We start from the raw sequence: 24,719 nt of genomic DNA, 5'->3' as shown, positions 1-24,719 counted from the left end.
ATTAGTTGGTGAGCGTTGGGCCAGTCCGCGGGTCAGTGAGTGAGCAGGTGGCTCAGCAGGTGGGCGAGTGAGTGGGCAGGCAACTCAGTGGGTGAGCGGGCGGCTGGAAATTCAACAGGCTGGCGGGCGGGGGAGCAGAGAGATGACATCATCTCTCACCGCCCGGCACCCGCTCTGCATCCCTGCAGTTCCATCCTTACATAATCTCTCTGCTGCCTGACTTCACTCTGGGACACAGGAAGTGACAATCCCCACCTTAGCAGGAAAGTGACAGTTGTAGCAGGCAAGTGACAATCCACAACGTGTGGTAGGTGACGTGGCAAGTGACAATCTGCATCTGGTGACAGGCGACGTGGCAAATGAATATCTGCAACTTGTGGCAGGTGATGTGGCAAGTGACAATCTGTAACGTGTGGCAGGTGACAATCTGCATCTGGGGACAAGTGAAGTGGCAAGTGACAATCTGCATCTGGTGGCAGGTGGCATGGCAAGTGACAATCCGCATTTGGTGACAGGCAATGTGGCAAGGGACTATCCGCATCGTGTGGCAGGTGATGTGGCAAGTGACAATCTGCATCTGCTGACAGGTGACATGGCAAGTGGCAAGTGACAATCTGCATCTGGTGGCAAGTGACAATCTGCATTTGGTAACAGGCAACGTGGCAAGGGACAATCCGCAACGTGTGGCAGGTGACATGGCAAATGACAATCCGCAACTTGTGGCAGGTGACATGACAAGTGACAATCTGCAACTTGTGGCAGGTGATGTGGCAAGTGACAATCTACATCTGTTGACAGGTGACGTGGCAAGTGACAATCTGCATTTGGTGACAGGCAATGTGGCAAGGGACAATCCGCAACATGTGGCAGGTGACATGGCAAGTGACAATTCGCAACTTCTGGCAGGTGACGTGGCAAGTGACAATCTGCATCTGGTGACAGGTGACATGGCAAGTGACAATCTGCATCTGGTGACAGGTGACATGACAAGTGACAATCTACATCTGGTGACAGGTGACGTGGCAAGTGACAATCTGCATTTGGTGACAGGCAATGTGGCAAGGGACAATCCGCAATATGTGGCAGGTGACATGGCAAATGACAATCCGCAACTTGTGGTAGGTGATGTGGCAAGTGACAATCTACATCTGTTGACAGGTGACGTGGCAAGTGACAATCTGCATTTGGTGACAGGCAATGTGGCAAGGGACAATCCGCAACATGTGGCAGGTGTCATGGCAAGTGACAATTCGCAACTTCTGGCAGGTGAGGTGGCAAGTGACAATCTGCATCTGGTGACAGGTGACATGGCAAGTGACAATCTGCATCTGGTGACAGGTGACATGACAAGTGACAATCTACATCTGGTGACAGGTGACGTGGCAAGTGACAATCTGCATTTGGTGACAGGCAATGTGGCAAGGGACAATCCGCAATATGTGGCAGGTGACATGGCAAATGACAATCCGCAACTTGTGGTAGGTGATGTGGCAAGTGACAATCTACATCTGTTGACAGGTGACGTGGCAAGTGACAATCTGCATTTGGTGACAGGCAATGTGGCAAGGGACAATCCGCAACATGTGGCAGGTGTCATGGCAAGTGACAATTCGCAACTTCTGGCAGGTGACGTGGCAAGTGACAATCTGCATCTGGTGACAGGTGACATGGCAAGTGACAATCTGCATCTGGTGACAGGGGACATGGCAAGTGACAATCTACATCTGGTGACAGGTGACGTGGCAAGTGACAATCTGCATTTGGTGACAGGCAATGTGGCAAGGGACAATCCGCAATATGTGGCAGGTGACATGGCAAATGACAATCCGCAACTTGTGGTAGGTGATGTGGCAAGTGACAATCTACATCTGTTGACAGGTGATGTGGCAAGTGACAATCTGCATTTGGTGACAGGTAATGTGGCAAGGGACAATCCGCAACATGTGGCAGGTGACATGGCAAGTGACAATTCGCAACTTCTGGCAGGTGACGTGGCAAGTGACAATCTGCATCTGGTGACAGGTGACATGGCAAGTGACAATCTGCATCTGGTGACAGGTGACGTGGCAAGTGACAATCCGCAAACTTCTGGCAGGTGACGTGGCAAGTGGCAAACCGCAACATGTTGCAGGTGACATGGCAAGTGACAATCTGCATCTGGTGACAGGCGACGTGGCAAGGGACAATCTGCAAACTTCTGGCAGGTGACGTGGCAAGTTACAATCTGCAACTTCTGGCAGGTGACGTGGCAAGTTACAATCTGCAACTTCTGGCAGGTGATGTGGCAAGTGACAATCTGAATCTGGTGACAGGCGACAAGTGACAATCCGCAACTTCTGCTAGGTGATGTGGAAAGTTACAATCTGCAACTTCTAGCAGGTGACATGGCAAGTGACAATCTGGATCTGGTGACAGGCGACAAGTGACAATCCGCAACTTCTGCCAGGTGACGTGGCAAGTGACACGTTCAGGGCTCCCACTAATTCTGCATTATGGTGAGTTGAACAATTTCCTTTTATATAACAATGTAATAATAGAAACAATACGCTTCAATGAACCGCCAACAGCAGCCATTTCCCTGATAAATTGCCCGCAATTTTTTTTTCTTTTCTGGCATTGTTCCTCCTGAGACTAGACTCTGGATCCACCCCTGGCTGCATGTTGATATTTTTACCTAACATTGTTGCTGAACAAGTACACCCCTTCGTGGAATCGGTATTCCCTGAGGGCAGTGGCCTCTTTCAGCAGGATAATGCGCCCTGCCACACTGCAAAAAATGGTTTGAGGAACATTCAACACAACAACCCGTTTGAGAGGTGTTGACATGGCCTCCAAACTCTCCAGATCTCACTACAATCAAGCAACCAAACATCTGTGGGATGTGCTGGAAAAACAAATCTGATCCATGAAAGCCCTCACATTCCAACTTAGGGGCCTTAAAGGATCTACTACTGATGGCTTGGTGCCAGATACCACAGCGTACCTTCAGAGGTCTAGTGGAGTCGCCACTAGACCTCTGCCCCCATTCTGATGCTGGGTTTGAACTTCAGCAAGTCGTCTTCACCACATCTAGATGCCTAAATACATTGAGTTGCTGTCGTGTGTTTGGCTGATTAGCAATTAGTGTTACCAAGCAATTGAACAGGTGTACCTAATAAAGTGGCCGGTGAGTGTGTGTGTGTGTGTGTATATATATATATATATATAAAATTCTGGTAGAAGCAACTCAGGGAATGCTAACTGTCCACAGGTCAGGGGGCACCAATACTTGCCCCGAGCGCTGGCAACCCACGCTATGCCACTGCCAGTGATCAGAACCATTCTCCTCTGCATTGTTTCTCCTCTGCAAGGATGAAAGGATACATAAGAATACATTGTATCCATTTCTCCTCACTAGAAATCTGTGTGAAGTAAAAGAAAAAAGTGTTTTGACAACAAAGACCACACAACTATGTGATCTCTTCATATGTGTGTGGCCAGAGTAGCAGAATTTATTTTGTCTTGGTTTGTTTTTAATCCAATGTTTACAAATAAATACTTTTTTTTTACTATTTAGTTTCAATTTTCATTTGATAATAATAATAATAAAAAAAAATAAAAAAATCAGGAGATATCGATGAACATTTACCAATTAAAGAAGCTCAATTTATCTAGAAAAAAAGAAAAAAAAAGCGGTATAATCCACCCGGATACACTAAGTAGTTGTGATAATAATAATAGTAGTAATAATAATAGTGATATGTCTTGTTTTACTAACGCATGCCAAAAGTTGCAAAATTGTGTTCAGGCGTTGCCAGGATTTGTTTTACCTTCCGCCATGAAGGGGTTAATATCAGCAATTTACTATCACAGCTGTGACTGTGTGTGTCCAGGAGGGACTACACTTCCCATAATGCTTTGTGTTAGAGGGATGGAGGATTTCCTGTAGAAGGGGGGAGCCTGTGTGTGTCTGCGCAGGAAGACTTAGGTAAGATTCCACGTAGAGAGAATACGACTATAGAGGGGGATTATTGATCGTCTGTCGATCATAGAGGCGCTGATCGCAATTTCTGGGAGATTCTCCCCTCCTCCACCCCGGCAGCACTGATCTCTCCTCCAAATAACCTGATTCGAATCCTATTATCTGAACTTACCAGCTGCACTCCTCAATTTCCTCTTTATCGATAAGACGCATTTTTTTTCCTCACGCCGACATTTTTATTCCAATGACACCAACACAGCGACATTTTTATAATCGAGACCCCGACATAGCGACATTTTTACCCCGCAGACATCGACAAAGCGACATTTTATCCCATCGACACTGCAACATTTTTATAATAGTGACCCCGACACAGCGACGTTTTTATCCTACCGACACCGGCACAGCGACATTTTTATTCCACAGACATAGCGACATTTTTATAATAGTGACCCCGACACAGTGACGTTTTTATCCTACCGACACAGCGACATTTTTATAATACTGACACCGGCACAGCGACATTTTTATCCTACCGACACCGGCACAGCGACATTTTTATAATGGTGACCCCGACACATCGACGGTTTTATCCTACCGGCACAGCGACATTTTTATAATACTGACACCGGCACAGCGACATTTTTATAATACTGACACCGGCACAGCGACATTTTTATAATGGTGACCCCGACACAGCGACGGTTTTATCCTACCGGCACAGCGACATTTTTATAATACTGACACTGGCACAGCGACATTTTTATTTCACTTTCACTGACACAACAACATTTTTATTCCACCGACACCGGCACAGCGACATTTTTATTCCACCGACACAGCGACATTTTTATTCCACCGACACCGGCACAGCGACATTTTTATTCCACCGACACCGGCACAGCGACATTTTCATAATACTGACACCAGCACAGCGACATTTTTATTTCACTTTCACTGACACAACAACTTTTTTTTCCCACCGGCACAGCGACATTTTCATAATACTGACACCAACACAGCGTCATTTTTACCCCGCTGACACAGTGCTATTTTTATAATACTCGCCCCGACACCGCAACATTTTTACCCCGCCGACACAGCAACATTTAAAAAAAGGGAGTTTGGGACTTTAAATGAAGCATTATTATTATTATTATTATGTGCTATTATATGTGGATACTATATATCATGTTTGTACTGCATTGATGCCTATATATATTATGAATCTGATCTCTATTTTTTACGGTCTGTTACTGAACAATCAATAAACTTCTAAACATGGTTAAAATTTACCTCCACTATCCAAGTGCGTCATTTAAAGTCCCAAACTCCCTTTTTTACATACCGATTACCGGGATGGAGGCACTTATTTGTACTTCATTTAAAGTCCCAAAAATTCCCCCTTCGCACAGCGCCATTTTTATCCCACCGGCACAGCGCCATTTTTATTCCACCGACATGACACAGCGTCATTTTTATAATACACCAACACAGCGACATTTTTACCCCACTGACACAGTGACTTTTTTGTCCCACTTACACAGCGCCATTTTTATTCCGTTGACAGTGACACAGCAATATTTTTATCCCACCGACACATTGATATTTTTTATAATACTCGCCTCGACACAGCGACATTTTTACCCTGCTGACACAGCAACGTTTTTATTTCACTGACACAACGACATTTTTATCCCACCGACACCGACAAAGTGTCATTTTTATAATACTGACCCTAACACGGCAACATTGTTATCCCACCAGCACAGCGCCATTGTTATCCCACCAGCACAGCGCCATTGTTATCCCACCGGCACAGCGCCATTTTTATCCCACCGGCACAGCGCCATTTTTATCCCACCGGCACAGCGCCATTTTTATCCCACCGGCACAGCGCCATTTTTATCCCACCGGCACAGCGCCATTTTTATCCCACCGGCACAGCGCCATTTTTATCCCACCGGCACAGCGCCATTTTTATCCCACCGGCACAGCGCCATTTTTATCCCACCGGCACAGCGCCATTTTTATCCCACCGGCACAGCGCCATTTTTATCCCACCGGCACAGCGCCATTTTTATCCCACCGGCACAGCGCCATTTTTATCCCACCGGCACAGCGCCATTTTTATCCCACCGGCACAGCGCCATTTTTATCCCACCGGCACAGCGCCATTTTTATCCCACCGGCCCAGCGCCATTTTTATCCCACCGACCCAGCGACATTTTTATGTCACCGACACAGCAACGTTTTTATAATGCCGACACCGACACAGCGCCATTTTTATCCCACCAACACCAACACAGCGCCATTTTTATAATACTGACCTCAACACAGCAACATTTTTTACCCCGCTGACACAGTGACATTTTTTTTGTCCCACTTACACAGCGCCATTTTTATTCCGTTGAAAGTGACTGAGCAATATTTTTATCCCACCGACACAGTGCTATTTTTATAATACTCGCCCCGACATGGCAACATTTTTACCCCGCCGACACAGCAACATTTTTACCCCGCCGACACAGCGACATTTTTTACCCCGCCGACACAGCGACATTTTTTACCCCGCCGACACAGCGACATTTTTTACCCCGCCGACACAGCGACATTTTTTACCCCGCCGACACAGCGACATTTTTTACCCCGCCGACACAGCGACATTTTTTACCCCGCCGACACAGCAACATTTTTACCCCGCCGACACAGCGACATTTTTTACCCCGCCGACACAGCGACATTTTTTACCCCGCCGACACAGCGACATTTTTTACCCCGCCGACACAGCGACATTTTTTACCCCGCCGACACAGCGACATTTTTTACCCCGCCGACACAGCGACATTTTTTACCCCGCCGACACAGCGACATTTTTTACCCCGCCGACACAGCGACATTTTTTACCCCGCCGACACAGCGACATTTTTTACCCCGCCGACACAGCGACATTTTTTACCCCGCCGACACAGCGACATTTTTATTCCATTGGCAGTGTAAACGGCGACGTTTTTATCCCATCGACACAGCAACATTTTTATAATACTCACCCTAACGCAGTGAAATTTTTGTCCCACCTACACAGCGCCATTTTTATCTCACTGACACCAACTTGCTGTGGTGTTGTCAGTGGGGAAAAAATTTTGCTGTGTTGGTGTTTGTGAAATAAAAACATCTCTGTGTTGGTGTCAGTAGGATAAAAATGTCGCCGTGATGGTGTCAGTGGGATAAAACTGTGTCGGTGGGGCGGCTGCTACACACAGAAGGTTTCTTATCTTAATGCATAGATGCACCTTCTGCCTTTACAACTCCTTTAAACCCCCCTGTTGCTTCTGGTGGGTGCTACCGTCCGCCAATCGCAACCTATTCAAGTAAACGGGGTCCCTCTGCAAGTGCCCCACAACTGCATGCTTCTGCAGGGTCCAAGGGGTTAAAGCGGGTGGTGACAAAGCAACACAACACATGGCTTTGGCCCCTTGTTCGCTGTTTTGCACAAGATTGCCGGGCATTTGCAGAGTGGCCTCATTCACTCGAATGGATGATGGTTAGCGGGTTTAGTGCAGTGCATTTGTGACTTTCCTGCCATAGACTTCTTTTATATCCTGCATTTAGGAGTTGCGGTGCGCTTTCAGAAAGTGCGTCAAACCCACAGGATACAATAGAAATCTATGGCTAAGCACAGCAAACCAGGCAGGAAAGCTGCACCCCCTGTGTGGGCACTGGGCAAACCGCAGCACATCACTGTGAAAGCAGCCCTAATATTATTGTGCCTTCACACTGACCTGAAGATCTCCTCTTTCCCGTAGCTGGCACCATTTAAAAAAAAAAAAAAAACGCTAGCCGGGATAAGAGGTGGAGTTGGGGCAGGAGCCGGCACTACAGAGGAGGCATCGGATTATGTGGCTCTTGCTCCCTACTACAGCTCCAACTTTACAAGTAGTTCCTCTGCATTGCACTCGGTTTGATGCTCCGGGAATGGCGGGTCAGCAAGCCCAGACCGCCATCTACCAGTCACCTGTCTGCCATCTACTGGTTGCTGACCCCCCCCCCCCCCCTTTCTAAACCATAAAACAAGAATGCCATATATTGCAGCTTACCAGTCCTTAAATCATATTAAAACCAAAATGAAACACTTATTATATTGCAGCTTACCACTTCTTAGATGTGATGTCTGCATTAGCTTTTCTTTTTTTTCGGCTTTCTTTCGTTGCTTTACCCCTGCAGGAACTGCTGGTATCTTGGGCCCTCTGCTCTGGCCCAGCCCTATGTCGGGCATCGCCCTCACTGACACCACCAGTATACCTTTTCTGTAAACCTTAGCAGGCACACAAAAAATAGATTCAAAACTCTATGAAGGATAAGCAGACCTTATTGGCAGGTTGAAGTAATAAACATATAATAAAGTACATCGCTGAAGAAAGTCCCGTCCCAGGACGCAACGCGTACGGGAGGAAGAGTTACGCCCTCTACGTCACCTATAGCAATCTCTACAGTTGCGCCAGATGGGGGATGCCAGATATAGGATCCTCCCTGGGTGCCAAATGCTTTAGGTATTGTATGCCCCTGGTTGCGATATTGCCATCCTGTTGACTCGGGGGGGGGGGGGGTCAAACATATCAAGTGAGCAGGTACGAGTGCTCTTGGTGACGGGATTATACACTCTCCCCAATCTATTCACCGGCCTTTTTGTTATATCTATGGTAGAACTTTTTTGTATGGACTCTATATGAACTTTTTAGCCCTCATGTGTTGCGCCACACTTTGATGTTTTATGTTATTGCCACCAGGTTTATGAGATTTAACCTATCGGTGTTCAGCTTGTAACTTTTCTGTGATTTGTGTTTCATCATTTACTGGGTGGATTGCGTTGAGTGATTTTGTTTATTGTTAGATAAACACAATGTTGACTGTGTAATTGACCCCCCTCCCAGTCACAGCGTCACTGATTGCAGTGATCATTTATTTACTGATCACTGCATTTAGTGTCAGTTGTGACAGTAAAAACTGTCAGGGCAGTTAGTGTTAGGTCCAGGGTAGCCCCCCTACCCCCCCAATAAAGGTTTAACCCCTGATTGCCCCTAGAGTTAACCCTTTCACCCCCTTTTGCCAGTGTCACTAAGCAATCGTTTTTCTGATCGCTGCATTAGTGTCACTGGTGCCGCTAGGTAGCTAGTTATTTTTTTAGGTTCACCACCAGGTTTTTATAGCGCTAGGTACCCCCATATACTACCCATCAGGGCACCCACCATTTATTACCCAATAAAGGTTTAACCCCCTGATCACCCGGCGGGTGATATCAATTAGGTTTTAGGGTCAGGGTCTGCGTCGCCCCAGGCAGCGCTAGGCTAGTGCCAGTACCGCTAACACCCACGCGCAAAGCATACACCTCCCGTAGTGGTATAGAATCTGAACAGATCAATATCTGATCTGATCAGATCTATACTAGCGTCCTCAGCAGTTTAGGGTTCCAAAAAAGCGCATTGTTAGCGGGATCAGCCCAGATACCTGCTAGCACCTGCGTTTTGCCCCTCCGCCCAGCCCAGCCCACCCAAGTGCAGTATCGATCGATCACTGTCACTTACAAAACACTAAACGCATAACTGCAGCGTTCGCAGAGTCAGGCCTGATCCCTGCGATCGCTAAGTTTTTTTTTTTTGGTAGCGTTTTATATTTAAATCCGGAAGGCAGTGCTTGGTTTTCGGGGTCCCGTACGCGGCTAGGCTCCCAAAAAGTCCCCCACATGTGGTATCCCCGTACTCGGGAGAAGCAGCAGAATTTATTTTGGGGTGTAATTTCACTTATGCCTATAGCATGTGTGAGCAATATATCATTTAGTGACAACTTTGTGCAAAAAAAAAAAAAGAAAATTGTAATATTCCTGCAACTTGTGGCAAAATATAAAATATTCCATGGACTCAACATGCCTCTCCAGTAAATAGCTTGGGGTGTCTACTTTCCAAAATGGGGTCATTTGGGGGGGGGGGGGTTTGTGTTATTTTGGCATTTTATGGCCTTCGAAACTGTGATAGGTAGTGAGGAGTGAAATCAAAAATTTGCACCCTTAGAAACCCTGAAGGCAGTGATTGGTTTTCGGGGTGCCGTACGCGGCTAGACTCCCAAAAAGTCCCACATATGTGGTATCCCCGTACTCAGGAGAAGCCGCAGAATATATTTTGGGGTGCAATTCCACATATGACTATGACATGTGTGAGCAATATATCATTTTGTGACAACTTTTTGTAAACTTTTATTTTTTTTTGTGTCCTTATTCAATCACTTGGGACAAAAAAAAAATATTCAATGGGCTCAACATGCCCCTCAGCAATTTCCTTGGGGTGTCTACTTTCCAAAATGGGGTCATTTGGGGGGGGGGGGGGTTTGTACTGCCCTGCCATTTTAGCACCTCAAGAAATGAGATGGGCAGTCATAAATTAAAAGCTGTGTAAATTCCAGAAAATGTACTCTAGTTTGTAGACGCTATAACTTTTGCGCAAACCATATAAATACGCTTATTGACATTTTTTTTTTTTTTTTACTAAAGACATGTGGCTGAATAAATTTTGCCCTAAATGTATGACTAAAATTGAGTTTATTCGATTTTTCTTATAACAAAAAGTAGAAAATATATTTTTTTTTCTCGAAATTTTCGGTCTTTTTCCATTTATATTGCAAAAAATAAAAAATCGCAGAGGCAATCAAATACCATCAAAAGAAAGCTCTATTTGTGGGAAGAAAAGGACGCAAATTTCGTTTGGGTACAACATTGCATGACCGCGCAATTACCAGTTAAAGCAGTGCAGTGCCAAATTGTAAAAAGACCTCTGGTCCTTAGGCTGACAATTGGTCCAGGGCTGAAGTGGTTCAGAACGTTGGCACGCAGGGAAATGAGGAAATATCCGTGAACAGGGGGGTTGCAGCAATGTATCCTTAGAGCAGCCTTTCTCAACCTCTTCATCACAGAGGAACCCTTGAAATAGTTCTCCGGTCTCGGGGGAACCCCTTCTAAAAATGAGAAATCTACAACTCATGATACATTAGTGTGATGGTCAGTGGGAAGAATGGTCCTTACACTTGTGGTCATTAGGAAGAATTACCTCCTTACAGATAGCTAAAAAGATCAATGGTGTCGGTGGGATCTTATCCGGGAGGCAGAAATGACCCAATGCTGAAGGAACCCCTACAACCTCTGGAGGAACCCTGGTTGAGAATCGCTGCCTTAGAGGTTGAACTTAATGAAGGAGGGGGTTCTTGGTGCACATGATCCCTTAGGAGAAAGTAGGCCCAGGTGTGAAGATGTGCACAGTTACAATAGTTGGATGCAGTGCTGGGACAAGGTCATCCAGGACAAAGATGCCAAACTGCGCCCCCCCCTCATGGTGTAGGAGCCCCCCCCCATGATGCTTAGGTGATTCTACACCCAGCAGACACTCGCTTGTCAAAATCCCTGCCTCTGCCACTGCTCCTGTCAGCCTTGTAACAGAAGAAAGGTGCCCCCACCCCTACAGTAAACCACTGCGCCAAGGGCAGCCTCCCCTCCTGCCCACCCCTTGTCCCGGCCCTGGCTGGATGTAATGGTAAGCACTGTTGCAGTAATTAGATGTAATGGTATGCACAAATATCAGCACTCTGGGAAATAAGACCGATAACTCGGCTATGTCAGGCCCTATCTGGTACAGCATGGGAAATTCCTGCAGCAGCAGCTTTGGGGGTCTGTGGCTCAGTTATCTGCGGACCGATGCAGCTTTGCAGTGGGTCTTTGACCCTCTCACCAGTTCCTTCCTTGGCAATTCTCTGTTGGCAGTTGGTTGGTTGAGTGGCGGGAGGACCCCCGGTGGTAGAAGCAGATGGGATGGGGACCTCTTCAGTAGATCTGGGTGAATACCTCCTGGATCACAGCCAGGGCTGGACTGAGACAAAAATTTGGCCCTGGACTTCATCCAGACTGGCCCACTTTAATTTTGCAAACAAGCACAAAAACGGCATATAAAACTATACACAATTGTGCAAAAAAACATAAGTAACATAAGGAGTCCTCACTAACCTCTTTTATTACTTCACTTATTCTCCTCTGTATTTTTCTCATCTTTCTCGCATCACTGCGTGAAGTTGAGGGCGAGCCGCGCAGCCATTACTTTGTCACTGAAATCGGCCCACTGAGCCATCGGCCCACCGGGAAACTCCCTGTAGTCCCGATGGCCGGTACATGCTTGATCACAGCAAATGTTTCGGGGTGGGTATCAGAACAGCCAATCATGCAGAGAACCCCCATCCAGTCCAGCCTACTGGTGCTTGGATGTAGCAGTGTCTGGCAAACTCGGCACAGGAGCTTATTGACTAGCACAGCAATTCTTCTTCCTTCTTACTCCGGTTGGCACGCTCCCCAAGTGCCCCGCTCCTTCCCGGGCTTTCCTCTCTAAATGACCCCTCTTGATCTCGGGTATGCCTGGGTATTTTGGTCAGTGCCGGGACAAGGTCATCCAGCGCCTAGGGCAAAGATGCCAAATTGTGTCCCCCCCCTATCCCTTAGGGTTAGGGTCAGGGTGCCCCCTACCCCTGCAATAGACCATTGCGCCAGGGGCAGCCGTGCCTCCTACCCACCCCTTGTCCCGGCCCTGATTTGTGGTTGTTTCCCAACATTCCTGGTCATGGTTGCAGTCCAGGTCCTCCTCCAAACTACATCTCCCATAATGCCCCTGCCCAGGGTCAGGTGCTGGCTAAACAAGGCACACCTGTTACTGCCATCTTGTGGCAAAAAAAGAGTTCTGCATTCAGTAACGTTCCCATCTGTTACGCTTTCTTCTGACTGTTCAAACCGTCTGTCAGTTGAAGATCCAGCCAGTAATTCTGTTGTTTTTTCAAAAGAACAAGTTCTCCGGGCAGATGTATGTTACAGGAATGAGACAAAACATTAACCACTGAAAGGGGCGCTTACAATCACCAGCTTTTATTTATGTAAAACTTTTTTTCCCCAAAATTAAAACAAAACAAAACCTTGAAGTAACTGATTGTAAGGTGCATAGACCGGGCAAATTTCTTTCCTGCAACAATTTTCCCCATCAACACAGACAGTGCTGACAGGAATCCCTCCTGCTGAGACATTATCTGCTCCCAGCAGGCGGGGGGAACCTTTCCTGCTGGGAGAATTCAGTGACTGTTGTTACTAGCAGCTAAAGCAGCCGCTAGCGATAATCGCGAGGGAATTTGATCATCTTGGATACAACCAGCCTGTCGATCTATCAACTTAGTACATTCAGTCCGCCCACGCATGGTTCGAATCTCGGCCGGTTCCCCCTGAACCGGCCATGATTCGAACTGTCTGTGGCCGCCCATAGCTGAAGTTTGGCTTCAATTTGTTAGTGTATCTAAATCTGCTAGTCCAGTGCTGGGATAAGGTCACGTAGAGCCCAGGACAAACATGCCAAACTGCACCCCCCCCCCCGCCAGATGCATTATGTGTCAGCAGGCATGCACTAGCCACCTGGACTACTGGGAGTTTACCGGTGGGCCGATGGCTGAGTGGGCTGTTTTTTTAAGCATAGTTCGGCGGCGGGAGTGTGACAGAAAACAGCAGCGGGAATGGTGATAAGCGAGGTGGGCATTTAGATGTCAAAGCCCAGGAAGGAGAAGAAGCAAACAGGAGTGGGCGCGGCCACCCTGGACTACAAATAGGGACAGTGCTATGTGGTCTCTCTCAGACCCCTCTCTGTCTCTCAGACCCCTCTCTGTCTCTCAGACCCCTCTCTGTCTCTCAGACCCCTCTCTGTCTCTCAGACCCCTCTCTGTCTCTCAGACCCCTCTCTGTCTCTCAGACCCCTCTCTGTCTCTCAGACCCCTCTCTGTCTCTCAGACCCCTCTCTGTCTCTCAGACCCCTCTCTGTCTCTCGGCCCCCCCCTCTCTCTGTCTCTCGGCCCCCCCTCTCTCTGTCTCTCGGCCCCCCCCTCTCTCTGTCTCTCGGGCCCCCCTCTCTCGGTCTCTCGGCCCCCCTCTCTCTGTCTCTCGGCCCCCCCTCTCTCTGTCTCTCGGCCCCCCTCTCTCTGTCTCTCGGCCCCCCCTCTCTCTGTCTCTCGGCCCCCCTCTCTCTGTCTCTCGGGCCCCCCCCTCTCTCTCTGTCTCTCGGCCCCCCCTCTCTCTGTCTCTCGCCCCCCCCTCTCTCTGTCTCTCGGCCTCCCCCTCTCTCTGTCTCTCGCCCCCCCCCTCTCTCTGTCTCTCGCCCCCCCCCTCTCTCTGTCTCTCGCCCCCCCCTCTCTCTGTCTCTCGCCCCCCCCCTCTCTGTCTCTCGGGCCCCCCCCTCTCTCTCTGTCTCTCGGGCCCCCCCCTCTCTCTCTGTCTCTCGGGCCCCCCCCTCTCTCTCTCTGTCTCTCGGGCCCCCCCCTCTCTCTCTCTGTCTCTCGGCCCCCCCCCCTCTCTGTGTCTCTCGGCCCCCCCCCTCTCTGTGTCTCTCGGCCCCCCCCCCCCTCTCTGTCTCTCGGGCCCCCCCCCTCTCTGTCTCTCGGCCCCCCCCTCTCTCTGTCTCTCGGCCCCCCCCTCTCTCTGTCTCTCGCCCCCCCCCCCCCCTCTCTCTGTCTCTCGGCCCCCCCCCCTCTCTCTGTCTCTCGGCCCCCCCCCTCTCTCTGTCTCTCGGCCCCCCCCCCTCTCTCTGTCTCTCGCCCCCCCCCCCTCTGTCTCTCTCACCCCCTCCCTCTCATTTACACCCTGACACTTGGGCTTCTTTCACACTGGGGCGGGCAGGCGGGCGTTGACGGTAAAACACTGCTAGTTTTAGCAGGGCTTTACCGTCGTTTTAGCAGCGCTATTCGGCCGCTAGCTGGGTGCTTTTAACCCCCGCTAGAAGCTGAATAAAGGGTTAAATGCTCCCATGTAGCGCTACTTTGCAGGCGCTTTGGCAGCGGTGCCCATTCATTTCAGTGGGCAGGCGTGGTGAAGATGGCCCAAAGATGCTGCTTGCAGGATGTTTTTTTAACATCCTGCCACACTGGGACTGCAGGGGAGGCGTTTTTCAGGCACTTTACAGGCACTATTTTTAGCCCAAAATCACCTGAAAACCGCCTCAGTGTGAAAGGGGTCTTACACTCACCCCCTCTTTCCCTTAAACCCCCCCCTCCCCCCACTCCCTCTGTTTCTCACCCTCTCATGATATGCAATAATGGATGTAGGGGCCTTTTTGGTGGGCGTGACTTTTTTTATGTGGGGGGGGGGGCAGCATTTTTTTGAATTAAAGTGGGCCAGTCTGGATAAAGTCCAGGGCCAAATTTTTGTCCCAGTCCAACCCTGTGTGTCGGCAAAAATTTCCCCCACAAAGAACTGAGCTCTAATCTGCATGCTTACCCCTGAAGTATAAATTCCTGGGGCCATCCTCCCAATACCCTTCTTCTCCCCCAGCACAAATCTTTGCCCCCACTCCTCAAATCCCCCCCCCCCCCCAAAAAAAAATCACCCCTCCTAGCACAAATCTTCTACCCCTAAAATGTCCTCTCTGAATACACATCTTCCCCACCACACTCCAAATCCCCCCCCCCCCCCCCTTCAAAATGTTCCATACTAGAACAATACTTACATCCTGCCATCTCCCAAATTCTCCCTAAATCTCCTTGTGGTGCCCCCCCCACCTCACATGATACAATAGTGCCCAGGGCAGCCATCCCTCTCGCCCACCCCTTGTCCCAAACCCTGCGCTAGAGTCCATCTAACACTCCCCTCCCCTGAGACTAACAATGCTGCTGTCCAAATGTGCCCCCTGTGCTCCTTCATCCAGAGTGGGGGGGGTGCTCTAATACAGGAGGTGTGTTACTGGCCAGATCACAAGGTGAAAACAGAGAGGGGAAAAAAAGGCTAAGAAAAAGAATGCAGCCGCCGCATCTAATGATTGGTAAGCTGCAATACATTACATTCTTGGTTTTGGGTTTATTACCACTTTTAGTCTTTTGTTGCAACTTTACTTTTCAGGAGACGATGTAGAAATGTTTCTTTTTATCTTTTATACCTCCATAAGATGTGTGTGGATTTTATTACAACACCTGCCGGGATCTATGAATGCGCACTTCGGCAATCTTCCAGTAGCTGGATGTGATAATTCCAGCGTGGCCCCGAGCGTGGAAGGTGCTCATTATATTGCCTTCTTCCTAGGGAGGCGATGAGCTTCTGTTGGCTTCTCAATCACGGGAGATGAGAGCCGCTTAGAGATTTAAAGACGGATTTTATGATCAATTAGAAATCCCGGCATGTGTGTTATTTAAATAGATTTTCCTGCAGGGATAGTGTTGTGTGCGGAGCCATAGAGGATAGAAGATGAGCTCATCTTCATCCCCATCGGATACATTGTATGAGTTCATCTTCATCCCCATCGGATACATTGTATGAGTTCATCTTCATTTCCATTGGATACATTGTATGAGTTCATCTTCCTATGCACGGCCTCCAGGTGAAGGTCGTGATTCTGATGGAATGTGTTTCTTTAGCTAGATTGATAAATGTTATAGAATAGGGTAGACGATTGAGTGATCGGGAAATATATGCTGCTGCGCACCGATGACATCACAGATGTACAAAAATGTTATTCCACATAGCTAAAAAAGACCGTTCCTGCCCATGAAACGCCCATTGACACATTTCGTCAACACGCGTTTCACCAACAAGGGCTTAGTCATAGAGGTGGTGGAACCATGAAGAGGGCTCCTTCAGTGGACCAATAATAATAATTCCTATTAGTAGTCCAGATACATAAATACCCCTAGTACTCCAGGTACTGTACATAAATGCCCCTAGTATTCCATGTACATAATTACTCCTAGTAGTCCAGGTACATAATTACACCTAGTAGGCCAGGCGCATAGCGGCACCTGGTTGGCCAGGCGCATAGCGGCACCTGGTTGGCCAGGCGCATAGCGGCACCTGGTTGGCCAGGCGCATAATTACTCCTGGTAGTCCAAGTACATAATTAATGGCAGCGGGGTCGCTCTTTTGGAATGACCATCATTTTTGAGAATGCGTTACATTGTTCTTAATAAATGCAATGTGTTGTTTGGACGAGGTGGGGATTGTGATGTCACCACCCCTGCTCTTGCCTCATCCAATCAAAGAATACTTTGCACTGACTGAGAAAAACGCAAGGCATTCTCTAAATCACAAATGTCAAACACAAAGCTTGTGGGATGAATCTGGCCCTCGCATCCAGTTTTGCAGCCGGAACGTGGCGAAACACCATTCCACCCCCTCTGGCTCTCACCCTCTGCTCTCCGCTGTTACATGTAAACACAGAAGCTTTCGTGACCTGGGGGTTGCACAATGTGCATAGCACACCCCTAAGCCCTGCACTCTGTGCATAGCACACCCCTGAACTCTGTACTCTGTATGTAGCATACTCCAGAACTCTGCACTCTGTGCATAGGGAACCACTTGAACATAGCGCACCCCTGAACTCTGCACTTTGCACATTTTATACATAGTGTACCCCTGGACTCTGTACAAATGGCACCCCTGGAAGTGTACTCTGCACATAGCCTACCCCTGAATTTTGTACTCTGTATGTAGCACACCCCTAAACTCTGCACTCTGTATGTAGCGCACTCCTGAACTCTTCAGTATGTACATAGTGTACTCCTGAACTCTGCGCTCTGTACATAGTGTACTCCTGAACTCTGCGCTCTGTACATAGTGTACTCCTGAACTCTGCGCTCTGTACATAGTGTACTCCTGAACTCTGCGCTCTGTACATAGTGTACTCCTGAACTCTGCGCTCTGTACATAGTGTACTCCTGAACTCTACACTCTGTATGTAGTGTACCCGTGTACTCTGCACTCTGTAGTGTACTCTGCACTCTGTAGTGTACTCTGCACTCTGTAGTGTACTCTGCACTCTGTAGTGTACTCTGCACTCTGTAGTGTACTCTGCACTCTGTAGTGTACTCTGCACTCTGTAGTGTACTCTGCACTCTGTAGTGTACTCTGCGCTCTGTACGTAGTGTACTGGTGAACTCTGCGCTCTGTACGTAGTGTACTGGTGAACTCTGCGCTCTGTACGTAGTGTACTCGTGAACTCTGCGCTCTGTACGTAGCGCACTCGTGAACTCTGCGCTCTGTACGTAGTGTACTCGTGAACTCTGCGCTCTGTACGTAGCGCACTCCTGAACTCTGCGCTCTGTATGTAGCGCACTCCGGAACTCTGTGCTCTGTACGTAGCGCACTCCGGAACTCTGTGCTCTGTACGTAGCGCACTCCGGAACTCTGCGCTCTGTACGTAGCGCACTCCTGAACTCTGCGCTCTGTACGTAGCGCACTCCGGAACTCTGCGCTTTGTACGTAGCGCACTCCGGAACTCTGCGCTCTGTACGTAGCGCACTCCGGAACGCTGCGCTCTGTACGTAGCGCACTCCGGAACTCTGCGCTCTGTACGAAATTGAGTTTGACACCCCTGCTCTAAATGGTGGTGGTCATGCCAAGGGAGTGACCCACTGTGATTATTATGCAGAAGGACAGCCATTCGCATGGAACCCAGAAGACTATGCACATCCACTGGAGTAGCTCAAACTTCTATAGCGATTTGCAGAGGAAAACCACGTGTCACATACACATAGCTCCCAACTGTCCCTGATTTTTGTGGGACTGTCCCTGATTTGGAGCAATGTCCCCTCATTCCTTCCTTCTCTATCACAAAGTGTTTTCCAGCGCTAAACCTTTCATCTGATTTCTAAATTGCTGCATTTGTAAATTCCAAAAGCCAATATAAAGGAATAGTAGTGCTAAAAAAATCACTTGTGGGTTTAACCAATCCTTTTTTTTTTTTTTTGTACAATTCTCCTTTAAGGGGGTGTGGCAAGGGGTATGTCCTATGCCTGCATGCTTTTGCCGATGGGTGTCCCTCATTCCCATTTCAAAAAGTTGGGAGGTATGCATACACATTCTTTCCTTCAATTAACTAGCTACAGTATTTACTACATTAACCACTTCCCGACCAGCGCACGACTATGTACGTCGACAGAATGGCACGGGCAGGCATATTGGTGTACATGTACGTCCAATATTCGTTGCCGCCGTGCCATCGGGAGCGCGCCGCCGGCGGCGCGTTTCCGCACTGGTCGGGACCCCCGTGAGTCCGGTCGCGGGACCCGCGGACTCGATCGCCGCGGGCATCCCCGCGATCGTCTCACGGAGCGGCCGAATGGAGGAAATGCTGTATAAACAACATTTTCCCATTCTGCCTAGCAACTAGTGATGCTGATCTCTGCTCCATGTGATTGGAGCAGAGAACAGTGTACACTAAATGAAAGCCCAACCCCCCACAGTTAGTAACACACCCCTAGGAACACTTAACCCCTACACTGCCACCCACAGGTTAACCCTTTCACTGCCAGTGTCATTTACACAGGAATCACTGCATTTATATAGCAGTGATTACTGTATAAATGACAATGGTCCCAAAAATGTGTCAAAAATGTCCGATGGGTCCCCGACAATGTCGCAGTCACAATAAAAATCGCAGATCGCCGCCATTACTAGTAAAAAAAAAATAATAAAAAATTATTAATAAAAATGCTATAAAACTATCCCTATTTTGTAAACGCTATAACTTTTGCGCAAACCAATCAATAATCGCTTATTGCGTTTTTTTTTTTAACAAAAATATGTAGAAGAATACGTATCGGCCTAAACTGAGGGAAAAAAATGTTTTTTTATATATTTTTGGGGGATATTTATTATAACAAAAAGTAAAAAATAATGCGTTTTTTTCAAAATTGTCGCTCTATTTTTGTTTATAGCGCAAAAAATAAAAACCGCAGGGGTGATCAAATACCACCAAAAGAAAGATCTATTTGTGGGAAAAAAAGGACGTCAATTTTGTTTGGGAGCCATGTCGCACGACCGCGCAATTGTCAGTTAAAGCGACACAGTGCCGAATCGCAAAAAGTGGTCTGGTCTTTGACCAGCAAATTGGTCCGGTCTGCAAGTGGTTAAAGATGAACTACTTTCTTGACACCTTTTTCTCTGCTACAGCAATAGACTGTAAAAAAGGAAACAACAATGTCCCCTCTCTCCACTCCCAGCCAGCTGATTGAAGGAGCAACAGGAGGCTGGCCACCCTGCTTACTTTTCTCTCTCCTATCAGCTTGCTCCTTGTCACTTGAGTTATATTTTTATCCTCAGCGCCATCTAGTGGCCCTAATATGGTATTTTTCTAAAATACCTCAATAGAGAAAACATCACATTATGGCCACTAGATGGAGCTGAGGATCATAAGAAATAAATAAATATAACAGGCACAAGATGGTGATTATTCTGGGCGAATGCTTGTGACATCCAGCATTTTTTTTTTTTCTAAATAGACCTTATACTGACCGTCTCGCATTGCTCTTCCTGTTTGTTGTACAGGGACTGATGGAACAGAGGTTGGCGGAATATAGAGCGAGGAAAGCTAAACAACACAAGGAAGATGGGCAAACCAACAAAAATCAAACAGGAAGAGAGAAAGCAAAAAAATCATTAACTCAGACACTGAAAGAGAGACTTCATGGGATCTGCACCAGGTGGAGAACACCAGATATAGCGAGTAATCGGAACATGGCTCCTACAATACAAGTAAGATGGGACACTGATACCGGAAACCTTATAAAGATTGGTCATCTACTTAGAAATACCAGCTATGTAATCCTTACTATAAATATATATTTTTTTCTTTCTATTGTCTCCCAAATTGGAACACCTGAGAATAGCAATTTTACGAAGGTGTTTCAAAATGAGATGAAGACCATTTAGATATAAAAAGACCATCACACCTATATGGGATTATTAGACATCCCATTTCAAACCCCCCGCCCCATGGTCATTAACATGGAGTTGCCCTCCTTTGTGGCTATTTTCCACTCTTCTGGGAAGGCTTTCCACAGGATTTTGGAAGGTCTGTGGGAATTTGCACTATTTCAGGTGCTGATGTTGGGCGATTGGACTCCAATCTATATCAAAGGCGTTCAGTAGGGATGAGATCAGGCCTCTGTGCAGGACACTCGAGTTCCTCAACACCAAACTTGTCATACCACTTCTTTATGGAGCTGGCTTTGTATAGGGGCACAGTCATACTGGAGCAGAAAAGGGTCTTCACCAAACTGTTGCAACAAATTTGGAAGAGCGCACCATGGTCTGCAATATCTTTGTGTGATGTCGTAGTAACGGTACCGTTCAGTAGAAACCATGGCCATTACTTAACCCTTCCCTTCTTTGTGGCCATAACATCCTTTTATTCTTCAGGGAAGGCTTTCCACAAGATTTTAGAGGGTGTTTTGTAGGTCATTTGTGAGGTCAGGTACTGATGGTGAATGAGAATACCTAGCTCACCTTCGGTGTTCAGTAGGGTTTGCATCCAAAGGTGTTTAGTAGGGTTGAGGCCCAAAGGTGTTTAGTAGGGTTGAGGCCCAAAGGTGTTTAGTAGGGTTGAGGCCCAAAGGTGTTTAGTAGGGTTGAGGCCCAAAGGTGTTTAGTAGGGTTGAGGCCCAAAGGTGTTTAGTAGGGTTGAGGCCCAAAGGTGTTTAGTAGGGTTGAGGCCCAAAGGTGTTTAGTAGGGTTGAGGCCCAGAGGTGTTTAGTAGGGTTGAGGCCCAGAGGTGTTTAGTAGGGTTGAGGCCCAGAGGTGTTTAGTAGGGTTGAGGCCCAGAGGTGTTTAGTAGGGTTGAGGCCCAGAGGTGTTTAGTAGGGTTGAGGCCCAGAGGTGTTTAGTAGGGTTGAGGCCCAGAGGTGTTTAGTAGGGTTGAGGCCCAGAGGTGTTTAGTAGGGTTGAGGTCCAGGCTTTGTACAGGACAATTGAGTTCCTCTACACCAAACAGGTCACACCATGTCTTTTATGGAGCTGGCTTTGTACACAGGGGCACAGCCATAGTGGAACATAAAAGGCTCTTCACTAAACGGTTACCAAAAGGATGGAAGAGCACAAGGAGGGAGGGAGGTGTTTATGTAGTTTAATGCACAGGTAAGAAATGAGTAATGTTTAAGCATAGTTCCTTTATGAGGCTAGAGACACAAGAATCCACCAAGAAGCCAGTAGTAAATGGTCAGGTCCTGTCTAGGCAGTGTGGTGGGGCTGTGTGAATCCCAGGAGCTGTTAAAGAAAATTGCCAAATGTTTGGCAGTTTTCAGTTTTTCAGGATCTGCCCAACTCCAGAGAAACATAAATAGACCTGTGATGTCAGTCCAAAGACACCTGGCAAAAAGGTATGTATATAGACTGTATATACACACTCCTAGTTGGGCTGCCATGCAACATTGCTTTTTGGCTTCACTGTCGTGAGTGGAGGGGTGATTGTTTGTTTGTTTGTTTGTTTGTTTTTGTCTATTCCGGGATTCTTAAGTTGGTTGTTTGATTTTTTTTTTCCCACCTGTTTCTGAAAGAAGCTTCCAGAATATAGGGCAGGGAGATGCAAATGACCGGTATCATTATTCATCATGCCCCAGCCAATCCCTGAAAGGAGGTATCTAGAAGGTGGCTGGAGTAGTAAAAAATGTTCGGAAAGCTCCGGGTGTCTTTCCTCTTCCAAGAGAGTTCCAATCTCCTGGGGGGGGGGGGGGGCTCCTGCTCCTAGGAGAGAGTTTCTTAGACAGGAGATTGCAGTCTGGGCCTTAGGAGAAGCTGGGCTAAGGGCTTGGGGAAGACTGCTTAAAGGAGTATTTGCTGGAAGGCACTGTTTTGAAGTCCTGGGTCTAGAGAAGGATCACTTTATCTCCTTCACTGAGTATTTACCTGTGGGGGCTGGGTGGCGGACAGTTATAGGACATTGTGAGTACATACTTTGCTGTGGACTTTGAGTGCGCTTGAAGGGATCTAAGTGTCAGAGGTTGCTACATGGATGGGGGGTGCTCAGGAGGATAGGAGTGCTCCTATGGGGGTTGTGGCAAACCAAGGGGGGGGGGGTCATGAACCCAGAGGTGGGATTTAAGCATATTAAACAATACATTTATTTATTTTTTGTTACAGACCTCAAAGCCCAGAGAAGAAGCAGCACTTCTCGATGACACATCTTCTTCTTTCGGCTCTAAATGGAAGGTCACCCTGCTCCTGAAGGTCCTCCTGTGGCTGGTCCTGCTGGGACTCTTTGTAGAACTTGAGTTTGGACTGGTGTACTTCGTCCTTTCCATGTTTTATTGGCTGTATGAAGGAACTCGTGGGCCTGGTCAAAAGAGGAAAGGAGAGAAGAGCGCCTACTCTGTTTTCAACCCGGGATGTGAGGCCATAGACGGAACATTGACTGCTGAACAATTTGAGAGGGAACTGAATTACGGGGCATTGACTGGGGTATAACTACAAGACATACGGCTTGACTTCTAGATGTATAAAATTAATAAACTGCCTGAAAGACCCAAGACTGCCAGAATGTCATTCCTACATCAGCTTTTGTAGGCCATAGGTAGTTGCCAAGTGTCCTCCTTCTGCTTGGCAGACCCCCTGTTTTGCAAATTGTTGTGTGCATGTCCCACCAGACAGGGGACACTCAAACTGCCGCAGTAGGTGATGCCAAAGTGCACCTCCAATTTGTTCTTTATCTCAGGAAAACATCCTTACAATTTCTCTGCCAATGCGGAAAATGGATCCGGAAAGATGGGCACATTCCTAAATGCATCAGAGATTGTCCGTCCAGAGCGTATAAAAAATTCCCTTAGTGCAATGGATCCCACCCTCAGTCCCAGTCTGGGTTCCCACCCTCAGTCCCAGTCTGGGTTCCCACCCTCAGTCCCAGTCTTGGTTCCCACCCTCAGTCCCAGTCTTGGTTCCCACCCTCAGTCCCAGTCTTGGTTCCCACCCTCAGTCCCAGTCTGGGTTCCCACCCTCAGTCCCAGTCTGGGTTCCCACCCTCAGTCCCAGTCTGGGTTCCCACCCGGGCCGCTGATAGAAATCATGGGGCCCCGTACAGCCTAACTAGTGGGGCCCCCTTCAGCTCCGCCCCTCCCCAGACCCCGCCTTAAAACACAGTGCAGGTTTGTCTACAAGTGATTATTTCTTTTTCTCACAGCAACCCAGGAATGCCACTTGCCCTCTGGAAGATTTACCCCCCCTTCATGACCAGGCAATTTTTTGCGATACAGCACTGCGTTATTTTAACTGACAATTGCTTGGTCATGCGACTCTGTACTTAAATAAAATGTATGTAATTTTTTTCCCTCACAAATAGAGATCTCCTTTGGTGGTATTTGGTCACCTCTGCGATTTTTTTTTTTTTTTTTATTTTTTATTTTTTTACTTTTTGCTTTTCTAAACAAAAATAAAAACAATTTTGAAAAAAAAAAATAAAAAATTTTTACTTTCTGCAATAAAACCTATCCAATAAAAAAATTTAACAAATCAAATTTCTTCAATAGTTTAGGCCAATATGTATTCTGCAACATATTTTTTGTAAAAAAATAATCCCAAAAAGCGTTTATTGATTGGTTTGCGCAAAAGTTATAGCATCTACAATCTATTTGATGTATTTATGTTTTTTTATTTATTTATTTTTACTAGTAATGGTAGCAATCAGCGACTTGACAGCGGGACATGCCAATGCCATAATGTACTGCAGAGACAATGCTACCCATGCCATGCCACCAATACGATATTGTGCTGCAGACAGTGCTACCGATGCAGCCAATGCCATATTGTGCTGCAGACACTGCCACCCATGCCGCCAATGGCATAATGCCATTGGCAGCATGGGTGGCACTGTCTCTGCAGGCAGCACATGCATTATGGCATTAGCATCGTGGGTGGCACTGTCTGCTGCACATTACGGCATTGGCAGCATGGGTA

General features: G+C 47.5%; 1 protein-coding gene across 1 annotated transcript; it reads left to right on the top strand.

Annotated features, from left to right (window-relative positions):
* The first annotated feature begins 3,871 nt into the window (after positions 1-3,871).
* SAYSD1 (SAYSVFN motif domain containing 1) lies at positions 3,872-23,299 on the top strand. Its single transcript, XM_077485381.1, has 3 exons — positions 3,872-3,967; positions 20,325-20,531; positions 22,914-23,299. The coding sequence occupies exons 2-3, from the start codon at positions 20,331-20,333 to the stop codon at positions 23,235-23,237; spliced, it is 525 nt and encodes a 174-aa protein (XP_077341507.1). The 5' UTR covers positions 3,872-3,967; positions 20,325-20,330; the 3' UTR covers positions 23,238-23,299.
* The last annotated feature ends 1,420 nt before the right edge of the window (positions 23,300-24,719 follow it).

This window comes from Lithobates pipiens, unplaced genomic scaffold (genome assembly GCF_037356315.1).
Source record: "Lithobates pipiens isolate NorthernLeopardFrog02 unplaced genomic scaffold, aLitPip1_a1.2 Scaffold_18, whole genome shotgun sequence".
Classification (NCBI taxonomy): Eukaryota; Metazoa; Chordata; class Amphibia; order Anura; family Ranidae; genus Lithobates; species Lithobates pipiens.
This window is presented reverse-complemented; position numbering and strand designations above follow the sequence as displayed.